Source organism: Ochotona curzoniae, unplaced genomic scaffold (genome assembly GCF_017591425.1).
Source record: "Ochotona curzoniae isolate NIBS_2020 unplaced genomic scaffold, NIBS_Ocur_1.0 patch289, whole genome shotgun sequence".
Lineage (NCBI taxonomy): Eukaryota > Metazoa > Chordata > Mammalia > Lagomorpha > Ochotonidae > Ochotona > Ochotona curzoniae.
In genome coordinates, this window is record NW_024466849.1 from 1 (window position 1) to 12664 (window position 12664).

Here is a 12664-nt window from a genome sequence, read left to right on the forward strand (position 1 = left end):
GCCTTACAAAATATTTCTTTATATTTATTTGAAATGCAAAATTGTTATAGAGATTCAGAGAAGGAGAGAGGTCGATCTTCTATCTACTGGCTCACTCGCCAAATTGTTGCAACAGCCAGCACTGGGCCCATCCCATACCAGGAGCCAGGAGGCAGGAGCATCTTCTGGGTCTCCCACATGGGTGCAGGGTTCCCAGTACTTGGACCATTCTCCACTGCTTTCCCAGACCACAAGCAGGGAGGGAGCTGGATCTAATGGGGAACATCCAGGACTCAACCAATGCTTTCTAGGAGGTGGTAACGCAGGTGCAGCTGAGCCTGCTCCATCACAGGCAGGGAACCTCAGCATACCCTCCTCGCTAAAGTCCTCGGAAGTCCATGCAAACCAAGTCCTCACTCTGTCCCACTGTGATGCCTTCGCAGCTCTGGGTCCTCTGCCATTGTCAGGCAAGCAGGAGTCAGAATGTGAACAAAATGCATGAACGAGGCCAACAGGGTCACACAGGAAAAGAGAAAATCTATGGCTAAGGACCTGGGAGATACCGGCCTGGTCAGGGAATGCTGGGCAAAGCTGAAACTAGAGAGGAGAGCCCGGCAGTGATGGGTATCCTGTGTGAGCCATGGAGGCAGGAAGGACGTGGACACAGCTAGGGAGGGGTCCAGGCACCAGCTGTGAGGACCAGGCTGTGCGTCCTTCAAGGGCCCAGGGTGTGGGAGAATCCATCACTGTGGCTCTGTCAGCCTGCCACCCTCCCCAAGCCGGGTCACCATGGACACATTCTCTACTGAACATCCACGGGGTCATGCGGACACCACAGCCTGCGTGCAAACATGCCCAGATGTCCTTGAGGTCTACAAGGATCCGCAGGGGCCTTCAAGAGTAACATCTGTTCCCGGGCGGTCCTGTGTCTTCCATGTGGAGATGCCCTTGGTCGTGTTTCACAGTCGCAGCTCCAGGTGGAGGGAGCAGCCAGGCTCGCAATTCGCAGTGCATCCGGGTCTCGGGGATGGGTCATTTCTGGCCTCCCCTGTCCTTCCATGGTCAACAAGCAAGCTCTCAGGTGTGGGGGACCTGAAGCATGCAGCCCAGTCACATGTTGGAGCAGGTGGTGGGGAGGGATGAGAAGGGCAGCAGGTGAAGCTGGGATGGGGCAGGACGTGCCAGGCTTGGTGGATTAAGGACAGGGAAGGAGGCAGGCAGGAAAGAGAAGCAGAGAGCTGCCTCCAGGGAGAGGCTAGCGTGACATGGCCGCAGCTGTGGCTCTGGGTGCCCCGTGCTCATCTCGGTGTCGAGGCGTGAAGCTGGGGGCCTCCGCACCTACAGGGCCAGCACAAGCCTCAGGTCAGAGTGGATTCAGGGGCTCCCAGGCCAGGCAGTGCCGGGCAGCTGAGCCCCTGGAGCTTACCTGGTGTAGTAGAGCCACGTGAGGCCATAGGTGAGAAGGAAGCCGGCTGCCATGAGGGACCCTCTGATCAGGGTGAGCACCAGGGGCCAGGAGTGCAGGGAGCCTTCTGGCATGGGTGGGCACAGGCTGAGATTCCAGTCTAGGCCTTAGCCTCCCCCATCCTCTCTCCCCTGCAGCATACACTGCTCACTCTCACTCAGGGATTCTAGGTTGTGGGAGGGTCACTCAGGTTCCTGACCTGGTGGTGGTGGCAGCAGCAACACCTGCACGCTATGGCCCTCGTGGACGTTCCAAACTTCACAGCTGAGCCTGAGGCTAGAGCTGAGCTCCCCGCGGAGGCTCAGGGAGCTGTTGGCCCAGCGCCCTGCAGAGCTGGAGGTGACCATGAAGGAGGCAACGCTGCTGTTCCCGCTGCTGTTCCCCTCCAGCAGCTGCTCCTCAAGCCGCCAGCGCAGGAACGGGGCCAGCTGGGCCTGGGAGGAGCATTTGCAGTGCAGACCCTGGGCCTCCCAGGAGCAGAAGGGACCCAGCAGCTGTAGAGGGGCTAGGAAGAGAGCAGGTAAGACTCAGCAGGGGCCCTCTCTCCTGCTCATTATTGCAGGGAAATGACCCTCTGCCCCTCCAGTCCCAGGCCCAAACTCACCCTGAACAGAGAGGTTCATGGAAAGGTGCTGGGAGCCCAGCGAGTTCTGGGCTATGCAGGTGACCTGCCCTCCGTGCTCTGGCTGCACCTGCGGCAGCTCCAGGATGTCGGTGAAGGAGACAGGGGTGGGCTGCAGGTCTGGGGGTCCCCGCACCCAGCTCAGGTTGGCAGGAGGGTTGCTGAGTGCTGAGCAGCGCAGGCGCAGAGCCCAGCCAACCGGGACGGTGAGGGATGAGCTGGTAAGCAGCATGCTGGGGGCTTGTGGGGAGAGACCTACTGAGGGTGGAGAGTCCGCCTCAGAGCTGGACTGGCACCCCTGTCCCTCCCTTGGCCAACACTCCTACTTCCCTCCCAGCCCTCCTGCCTTGTACCCCATGAACTTTGTCCCAAGGGTCTGGACTCCCCTCTCTTGGCAGGGAGCTGGTGGGGATCAAGGCTGGCCGGGGGGTGCGTCAGGATCTGTCCAATGCGTGCACAGCCCAGAGCCCTGATGATCTTGCAAGCAAGTTCATGAGGAATGATGCTAGGAAAGCAACCCACATGGATTCCAGATTTGTTTGTTTGTTTTGTTTTTGGGCCAGATACACTTAGTTGTAATCGCATTTAGCCATGGGTTTGGAAGTGCCCTGCTGGGTTCTGTCAGAGCAGTGGAGCCACTTCCTGGCCTCCTCCAACGCGTGGGCTGCTCTCCCCTGGGGCTGAGAGCCTTCCCTTGAGCATTGCCAGAACATGAGTCCTGATCCGCAGGAGAAGTGCAGCCAGAGGCAAGGTGTGCCGGCCTGAAGTGGAGGCGACGTGGCAGCTGTGATGGGAACTGGACAGGGAGGGTGAGGCTGGGCAGCATTCAATGTCTGCTCATGGCTTTAGGCACAGGATGCGTGTGCTGTGAGCACACATGTGTGTAAGAATGTTCAAGTCTGTGTGCATAGGCACGCACGGCACAAGTGTGTACTCATGTGTGTGCACAGGTCTGCATGGCTCGTGCTGTGAGCATACACCAGTGCTTGTGGAAGAAACACACACACACGCAATCACACGCACAGAGCTGTGGGGACAGAGTGTGGCTGCAGGCTCCATGTCCCAGTACCTGGAGCAGAGGTTTCCCTACCTGTGCTGTTTTGGAAGAAGATGCTGACGCTGAGGTTCTGAGGAGGATCTGGAAGGGAAGAAGGGCCCTGGCCTCAGGGGTGAGGAACAGCACGCACGTGGGCACCTGGGATACCTGAGGAAGCAGCCGTGTCCTTCTGACCCACCCCACGCCCGCACTCCCACGCTCAGATCCATGCAGACACTCCCTAGGTGACTGTAACAGGCACATGTACAAGATGAGCACACGGGCACACACCTGCACACACGTGTACAATCCCGTGCAGGCACACCGCCCCCACTGCCCCTGGGAGCACAGGCCTGCCCCCGCCCAGCACTCACAGGAGACATTGAGCTGCACGGTTCTCTCCGTGGTCACCTGACTGCCCGGGTACTGCACCCGACAGGTGAGGTTGGTGCCGTGGTCCTGGGGCCTCGGTGTGAGGAGCAACAAGGAGGACCATGCCCTCCAGGGAGTCTGAGAGTCAAGGGCACTGCCCTTCCAGGAGAAGCTGAGAGTTCTCCCAAGTGGGCAGTGTCCTGGCAGGCTGCAGTGCAACAGTGTGGTGTGGCCAGACTGCAGGGTTGCCGGGAGCTGGATGTGTGGCTTCTCTGAGAGGGCTGAGGACAGAGGCAGGAGGCTCAGGTCCAGGGTGTGGGGGATCCAGGGTCCATGGTGACCCTGAGAGTGACCAGGGCCTGTTCCCCATGCCCACGTCCCTGATATCCCACCTCCCTACTCACCACCTGCCCACTCTGTCCCCATCCTGACACACGGTGTCCATCACAGGCCCTGTCCCGTAGACAGAGTGTGGGCCCAAGAGGACCTTGGAAATTACCAGGGCCCCATGCCCATGCTCCCGATATCCCACAACTGTCCTTAACATCCGCATGCTCTGTCCCCATGCTAACACAGGGTGTCCATCCCAGGCCCTCTCCCAAGAACCCAGCCGCACCTGTCACCTCCACAGACAGTGTCTTCCACAAGTAGCTGTATTTGAGCTTGCTTCCCTTCTCCACTCGGAAGAAGTACCTCCCTGTGTCCTCCCTCCTGGCATCTGTGATGCTCAGGGAACAGTTGTTGGTGCTGAGGTCCCTGGGGACGTGGAACCGGCCCTTCGTCTCAGGCCTTACTGGCCAATCTGGCTTGTTGGTGGCCACAGGAGCTTGAGTGTAGACATTGTCCCCGTCTCGGAACCAGAAGAGAAAAGGCTCGGCAGGGCTTGTCAAATAAGTCCTGATCTCAGGGTAGGAGAAGGAGCAGGGCACGAGGACACACAGACCCTCCTGCACTGTCACCGACTTCTGCACCTGCAGCTTGTAGCCTGCTTCCTGCTGCAGGGACCCTGGACAGGGGCCGGGAAGAGGGGACACAGAGACTCAGTCACAGCGCTGCCCCACCACAGCCTCCCTGTCCCCCATTGCCCAGTGAGCCCCTTACCCTCCCGCAGCAGGGACAGTAGCAGCAGCAGCAGCGGCAGCATTGAGTCGGGGTTCTGGTCTCACTCTAGGCAAAGAAATGTCTCAAATGTGAGGTGTGGCCAAGTGAGAGCAACAAGAAGCGGCTGGGTGAGTGTGGGCCTGGGCCATGCCAAAGGGGAACTTGGGTGCTGCATGGGCCTGGGCAGCTTGTTGGGGGCAGGGAGATGGTATTCCTGCTGTCCCCAGCAGACATGGCAGAGACAGAGTGTGGGTGGTGCAAGTGTGGATGGAGGGTCTAGAGGCCTGGAGCTTCTCCTCGGGTAGAGCTGCTGAGTCACGTTCAGATACACATGCAGCAGCCAGGGCGTGTGCAGACAGAATGGGACAGAGAAACGGGGAGCAGGCTAGCGACGTGCAGGGGAGGGGCAGCTGCAAGCACCTTCCAATATACCCATCTGAACCCCGGAACTTGGAGCTGCCTTAGAAATGCAGGCTAGAGGGAGCTGGATGAGGGGAGTGTGGGCCCTGCAAGAGGATCTACCTGCCTTGGTCTTGGGGTTTTTATGTAGGTCCGCTGAGACAGCCATGTGCCAAGTCCACTTGGGCTGGGCTGTTTCAAGGGAGAAAGTGACCCCTCCCACTGGGGTTTCCCTGAAGGCTGCAGAAGCCACATGGTCCCTGTGGAGCTCAGCATCGGTGGAACCAACATAATGGAGTCCCCAGCAATCGGTGCAAAAACCTGGGCTCTGCAGCACCCCACCTCTGATTTAACCAGGAACATGCCAACAGTCAGAGCTTCGTGACAACAGGTTCTAGAAGCAGGGCCTTCAGAAACTAGGACAAAGTGCAATCCTGGTCAACAGTGCTCACAGACGCTGGCTTGGCTGTGTCCTCTGTCTACAGAAATCAGCTACAATTACTCTCGTGGGAGAGGCTCATGCGAGAATACCAACCCAGCATCTGGAGGAGGGCATGCGGATGGAGTGGGCAGGCAGGCTGTACCCAGTCTAAAGGCAGCGTGTCATTGTCCCGTGTCATCTTCTGCCTGCTCACTTAGCAGTGTGGTGAGTCCTGCGACTTGCTGCCATGTGCCTTTGCTTCCAAGAAAAGGGCCCGTGTGCAAAGATGAGTGTGCCCTCGGCCGGACTGTAGGCAGAATTCTCTCCTGAGCTCTGTCTGTCCTGCTCCACCCAGGGCTGTTCAGCAGGAGTCTGACGTTGGTAGAGTGAACACTCCGGGTCTACCTGCTGTGTGCTGAAGAGCTTTCCCACATACACTGCGCCACAGTCTTTGGCTGTCAGTCCCTCCACTCTTTGCCGTGTTCAGAGTAGAGTCCTCTTCTCCCTGCCTCTATTGCCCATGCACGCACACTGTGTTGGGAGGGAGAGAAGAGAGCTAGAAGCAGCCAGAAACCGCCAGACGTGGGCAGACGGAAGAGATGTCTCCATCACCTCCTCCAGGGAAGCCACACCCCAGGGGCAGCTGCCAGCCAGGCTCCTGCTTCCCAAGGGCACAAGCCTCCTTTGAGCAACAGGGAACACTCCAGAGTGACCAACAGCCAGGGCTAAGAGGAGACCCTCTTCACTGGCAACATAGTTACGGAGTTGATCTTAGAGACAGGAGTATGTGTGTTTGCTGAAACATGTAACATGATTGCTTCAACATTGTATCTCTTGTTGTATGTGTGCTGCATCTGTGGGTGCACAGCAGCAGGAAGCTGCAAGCTCCAGTGCAGCCCTGCCTTGAACCCAGGAAGGGATGGGCGCATGTCAAACGCAGGATCAGGCAAACACACAGCCTCCTTCCTGGAATGAGAGTCACGGGACATGCAGTGAGCAGCGGGGATGTCGGCTGGAGAGCTGCTCTGGGTACGGATGACGTGGTGACGTACTGCTGATTCCTCTGTCACCTGAGACGGGGACGACTCAACTACCCACCCAACATCCTGGGGTCTACTCGCCTAGCACACCCAACACCCCGGAGTCTGGGTGGTTTACGCCTGTGCTCAGGCAGGCACCCAACCAGCAGCTGGCTCCACGGCACAGCTGAGCATCCTGAGAAAAGACAGAAGTTCCGAGTTGGAAAGCTGCACCCACAGGCTGTGGCTTTCACGCCATGCTGCAGCAGAAACATCCAGGACTAAACTAGTGTAAGTCAGGATCCTCGTGTCAGCAGGATGAGGTGAAGAGGAAAGTGAGAGGGAGCTGGGTCCTAAAGTGACATGAACCGTGAGGTTCCCCTCGGGGAGGAGTCAGTGCCAAGAGTCCTTTGCTCAGTGCACTGAGTGAAGGCAGGTGGAGTTGGTTTCTGGGCCGTGACACCGTGGGAAGGAGGTGACAGAGCCAGAGAGAGGCTTGGTGCGATGGGACAGGACGGGAGTTTGTACCAGATGGCGTTGCCAGTCATGCTAACTGACATCCAATTCCACTGTGTCCAAACTTCCAGCCAGGACAGCTGCAGAAAACATACTTGCTTCACAAAATATATCTTTATATTGATTTGAAATGCAGAATTGTTATAGAGATGCAGAGAGAGAGAGAGAGGGAGAGATGGATCTCCTTCCACCTGCTAACTCCTCAAATTGTTGCAACAGTCAGCATTGGGCCCATCCCATACCAGGAGCCAGGAGCCAGGAGCATCTTCTGGGTCTCCCACATGGGTGCAGGGTTCCCAGTACTTGGACCATTCTCCACTGCTTTCCCAGACCACAAGCAGGGAGGGAGCTGGATCTAATGGGGAACATCCAGGACTCAACCAATGCTTTCTAGGAGGTGGTAACGCAGGTGCAGCTGAGCCTGCTCCATCACAGGCAGGGAACCTCAGCATACCCTCCTCGCTAAAGTCCTTGGAAGTCCATGAAACCCGAGTCCTCACTCTGTCCCACTGTGATGCCTTCGCAGCTCTGGGTCCTCTGCCATTGTCAGGCACGCAGGAGTCAGAATGTGAACAAAATGCACGAACGAGGCCAACAGGGTCACACAGGAAAAGAGAAAATCTATGGCTAAGGACTTGGGAGATATCGGCCTGGTCAGGGAATGCTGGGCAAAGCTGAAACTAGAGAGGAGAGCCCGGCAGTGATGGGTATCCTGTGTGAGCCATGGAGGCAGGAAGGACGTGGACACAGCTAGGGAGGGGTCCAGGCACCAGCTGTGAGGACCAGGCTGTGCGTCCATCAAGGGCCCAGGGTGTGGGAGAATCCATCACTGTGGCTCTGTCAGCCTGCCACCCTCCCCAAGCCGGGTCACCATGGACACATTCTCTACTGAACATCCACGGGGTCATGCGGACACCACAGCCTGCGTGCAAACATGCCCAGATGTCCTTGAGGTCTACAAGGATCCGCAGGGGCCTTCAAGAGTAACATCTGTTCCCGGGCGGTCCTGTGTCTTCCATGTGGAGATGCCCTTGGTCGTGTTTTACAGTCGCAGCTCCAGGTGGAGGGAGCAGCCAGGCTTGCAATGCGCAGTGCATCCGGGTCTCGGGGATGGGTCATTTCTGGCCTCCCCTGTCCTTCCATGGTCAACAAGGCAAACTCTCAGGTGTGGGGGACCTGAAGCATGCAGCCCAGTCACATGTTGGAGCAGGTGGTGGGGAGGGATGAGAAGGGCAGCAGGTGAAGCTGGGATGGGGCAGGACGTGCCGGGCTTGGTGGATTAAGGACAGGGAAGCAGGCAGGAAAGAGTCGCAGAGAGCTGCCTCCAGGGAGAGGCTAGCATGACATGGCCGCGGCTTGGGTCTGGTTCCCCCGTGCTCATCTTGGTGTCGAGGCGTGAAGCTGGGGGCCTCCGCACCTACAGGGCCAGCACAAGCCTCAGGTCAGAGTGGATTCAGGGGCTCCCAGGCCAGGCAGTGCCAGCAGCTGAGCCCCTGGAGCTTACCTGGTGTAGTAGAGCCACGTGAGGCCATAGGTGAGAAGGAAGCCGGCTGCCATGAGGGACCCTCTGATCAGGGTGAGCACCAGGGGCCAGGAGCTCTCCTGTCTCTCACATACGCACGTGCAGCCAGAGGAAGCTCCTGGCACGGGTGGGCACAGGGTGAGGTTCCAGCCTCAGGCCTCAGCCTCCCCCATCCCCACTCCTCTGCAACACATACCTGCCCCGACACTCACTCTGCACAGAGAGGCTCAAGGAGAAATGGCTGGAGCCCAGCAGGTGCCGAGCCCAGCAGGTGAGTTCTCCTTGGTCTTTGGCCTGCACCTCGGGCAGCTCCAGGACTCCGGATTCTGACGCACGGGAGGAAGGCAGGGCTTCGTGCCCCCTGAACCAGCCCATCGAGGCAGTGGGGCTGCCATCAGCCATGCAGACCAGGCGCAGGGACAGACCCTCAGAGACAGGCAGGCACGTGCCATTGCTCAGTGCCTGTGGGACTGTGCGAGGGAAGGTGAGAGAGTGGGCTGTGGAAATGACCCATGTGTCTGCACTTGGGCCCTGACACTCAGCCAGCCACTCATTGATGGGGAAGCCCATGGGACTGCCTGTGGGATGGTGACAGGAGAGAGTAGGTCTCCTTGACATGGGGAAGGGGAGCTGAGCCAAGGCTAGGATGACAGGGTGTCCTCACGTCCAGTGGAGGGGGGTCTGCAGCTGGGGATGTGCTGGGAGCCGAGACCACCAAGCCAGAGGCAACAACACAGCTGTAGCTGAGCTGGGAGGGGAGGACCAGGGACTCTTGTGATGCAACAATAGGGACCAGGGGACAAGCACACTGTCAGGGCCTCACGTGCCAGGCTGGGAGTCCTGGGAAGCACTCAGTGTGAGGAGTCAGAGGGCACAGGCTTGGCACTGACTGGCACCTGAGCCTGAGCATGTGAGGTGGGAGGCAGGTCATAGCAGAGGTGGTTCCAGGGCAGACAATGGGGCCCCCACCCCATTGATGATGGAGAGGGAGAGGGGGAAGGGAGGAGCAGCTGAGTCCTTGGGACCCGCTGAGTCTTGGATGTGCCTGTGTGAGTGGGAGCCCTTTGGAGCAGTGAGGTCCTGGGCACCCTGGGCTCATGGGGTGCAGGGGGGTGACAGAGGGGCTGGCAATGGTCGCAGCAGCCATGCAGCCAGGGCTATCAGGAAGGGACAGCAAAGCCCAGGAGGGAAGAGCAGGAAGCTAGAACTGAGGGTTAGGATGGAGCAGTGGGCAATGGGCACTCGGAGGACTCCTAGGGGAGGCGATGACCTCAGCATGGAAGGAAGGCAGGGCCGGCCAAGAGAGCGGGGCCTGGAGGAGTGATTACAGAGACAGGTGGACATCAGCTGGGGAAGGCGGAGACAGGGAGGGGTGGCAGCTGGTTGCTGGGGCTATGCTCCAGCTTTGCCTGAAGGAGAGAGCAGCTGCCCACAGCACCTGCTGACCTGCACGCTGCAAGATCAAGAGGATAAACTCACCCCACATCGAGAGATTCCTCACATAGAGAGAAGATAAGGGAATGTGTGAGCAGCGGGAGGGAGGAGACCCCGCTCCCCCAAGTGTGTCTGCCCACCAAGCACTGTGCAGAGCAGTCTTCGCGGCAGAGTCAGCCCCCACGGTGTCTGTGCAACGAGGGCTGTTCTTTCACCAGGCTCCACGTCCCAGTCCCTGGAGCAGAGGTTTCCCTACCTGTGCTGTTTTGGAAGAAGACGCTGACGCTGAGGTTCTGAGGAGGATCTGGAAGGGAAGAAGGGGCCCTGGCCTCAGGGGTGAGGAGCAGCACGCACGTGGGCACCTGATATACCCGCGAAGCAGCCGTGTCCTTCTGACCCACCCCACGCCCGCACTCCCACGCTCAGATCCACGCAGACACTCCCTAGGTGACTGTAACAGGCACATGTACAAGATGAGCACACGGGCACACACCTGCACACACGTGTACAATCCCGTGCAGGCACACCGCCCCCACTGCCCCTGGGAGCACAGGCCTGCCCCCGCCCAGCACTCACAGGAGACATTGAGCTGCACGGTTCTCTCCGTGGTCACCTGACTGCCGAGGTACTGCACCCGACAGGTGAGGTTGGTGCCGTGGTCCTGGGGCCTCGGTGTGAGGACCAGGGATGACTGGAACTTCCAGGGAGTCTGAGAGTCAAGGGCACTGCCCTTCCAGGAGAAGCGGAGAGCTCTCCCCTGTGGGCAGTGTCCTGGCAGGCTGCAGTGCAGCTGTGAGTTGTGGCCAGAGTGCAGGGTTGCCGGGAGCTGGATGTGGGGCTTCTCTGTGAGGGCTGAAGACAGAGGCAGGAGGCTCAGGACCAGGTGTGGGGGACCCAGGGTCCATGGAGACCCTTAGAGTGACCAGGGCCCCATGCCCCATGCACACACTCCCGATATCCCACATCTGTACTCACCACCTGCCCACTCTGTCCCCATCCTAACACACGGTGTGCATCCCAGGCCCTCTCCCGTGGAGAGAGTGTGGGCCCAAAAGGATCCTGAGAGTGACCAGGGCCCGATGACTCTGCCCCCGATATCCCACAACTGTCCTTCCACCTGCCCACTCTGTCCCCATCCTGACACACCGTGTGCATCCCAGGCCCTCTCCCAGGAACACAGCCGCACCTGTCACATTCAGAGACAGCTTATTCCAGATGTAGTTGTATTTGACGTCGCTTCCCTTCTCCACTCGGAAGAAGTACGTCCCTGTGTCCTCCCTCCTGGCGTCTGTGATGCTCAGGGAACAGTTGTTGGTGCTGAGGTCCCTGGGGACGTGGAACCGGCCCTTCGTCTCAGGCCTTACTGGCCAATCTGGCTTGTTGGTGGCCACAGGAGCTTGAGTGTAGACATTGTCCCCGTCTCGGAACCAGAAGACAAAAGGCTCGCCAGGGCTTGTCAAATAAGTCCTGATCTCAGGGTAGGAGAAGGAGCAGGGCACGAGGACACACAGACCCTCCTGCACTGTCACCGACTCCTGCACCTGCAGCTCATAGCCTGGTTTCTGCTGCAGGGACCCTGGACAGGGGCCGGGAAGAGGGGACACAGAGACTCAGTCACAGCGCTGCCCCACCACAGCCTCCCTGTCCCCCATTGCCCAGTGAGCCCCTTACCCTCCCGCAGCAGGGACAGTAGCAGCAGCAGCAGCGGCAGCATTGAGTCGGGGTTCTGGTCTCACTCTAGGCAAAGAAATGTCTCAAACGTGAGGTGTGGCCAAGTGAGAGCAACAGGAAGCTGCTGGGTGAGTGTGGGCCTGGGCCATGCCAAAGGGGAACTTGGGTGCTGCATGGGCCTGGGCGGCTTGTTGGGGGCAGGGAGATGGTATTCCTGCTGTCCCCAGCAGACATGGCAGAGACAGAGTGTGGGTGGTGCAAGTGTGGATGGAGGGTCTAGAGGCCTGGAGCTTCTCCTCGGGTAGAGCTGCTGAGTCACGTTCAGATACACATGCAGCAGCCAGGGCGTGTGCAGACAGAATGGGACAGAGAAACGGGGAGCAGGCTAGCGACGTGCAGGGGAGGGGCAGCTGCAAGCACCTTCCAATATACCCCTCTGAACCCTGGAACTTGGAGCTGCCTTAGAAATGCAGGCTAGAGGGAGCTGGATGAGGGGAGTGTGGGCCCTGCAAGAGGATCTACCTGCCTCGGTCTGGGGATTCATGAAGGTCCGCTGGGACAGCCATGTGCTCAGTCCACTTGAGCTGGGCTGTTTCAAGGGAGGAAGTGACCCCTCCCACTGGGGTTTCCCTGAAGGCTGCAGAAGCCACATGGTCCCTGCAGAGCTCAGCCTCGGTGGAACCAACATGCCAGGAATCCCCAGCAATCGGTGCAAAAACCTGGGCTCTGCACCACTCCACCTCTGATTTAACCAGGAACGTGCCAACAGTCAGAGCTTCTTGACAACAGGTTCTAGAAGCAGGACCTTCAGAAACTCAGGACAAAGTGCAATCCTGGTCTACAGTGCTCACAGACGCTGGCTTGGCTGTGTCCTCTGTCTACAGAAATCAGCTACAATTACTCTCGTGGGAAAGGCTCATGCGAGAATACCAACCCAGCATCTGGAGGAGGGCATGCGGGTGGAGTGGGCAGGCAGGCTGTACCCAGTCTAAAGGCAGCGTGTCATTGTCCCGTGTCAACTCTGCCGGATCACTTAGCAGTGTGGTGATCCTGTGACTTGCTGCCATGTGCCTTTGCTTCCAAAGAAAAGGGCCCATGTGCAAAGAT

General features: G+C 58.8%; 2 protein-coding genes across 2 annotated transcripts; both read right to left on the minus strand.

Moving 5' to 3' along the window:
* Positions 1 to 283: 283 nt before the first annotated feature.
* Positions 284 to 4695, minus strand: LOC121167020 (sialic acid-binding Ig-like lectin 14). The gene is made up of 8 exons (XM_040996374.1): positions 4576 to 4695; positions 4091 to 4480; positions 3477 to 3755; positions 3157 to 3204; positions 2049 to 2306; positions 1644 to 1949; positions 1406 to 1511; positions 284 to 1317 (listed from the first exon to the last, which is right to left on the minus strand). The coding sequence occupies exons 1-8, from the start codon at positions 4616 to 4618 to the stop codon at positions 1278 to 1280; spliced, it is 1470 nt and encodes a 489-aa protein (XP_040852308.1). The 5' UTR covers positions 4619 to 4695; the 3' UTR covers positions 284 to 1277.
* A 2622-nt stretch (positions 4696 to 7317) lies between these two features.
* LOC121167022 (sialic acid-binding Ig-like lectin 14) lies at positions 7318 to 12270 on the minus strand. Its single transcript, XM_040996376.1, has 7 exons — positions 11558 to 12270; positions 11073 to 11462; positions 10463 to 10738; positions 10143 to 10190; positions 8665 to 8922; positions 8435 to 8570; positions 7318 to 8347 (listed from the first exon to the last, which is right to left on the minus strand). The coding sequence occupies exons 1-7, from the start codon at positions 11598 to 11600 to the stop codon at positions 8308 to 8310; spliced, it is 1191 nt and encodes a 396-aa protein (XP_040852310.1). The 5' UTR covers positions 11601 to 12270; the 3' UTR covers positions 7318 to 8307.
* Between the last annotated feature and the right edge of the window lie 394 nt (positions 12271 to 12664).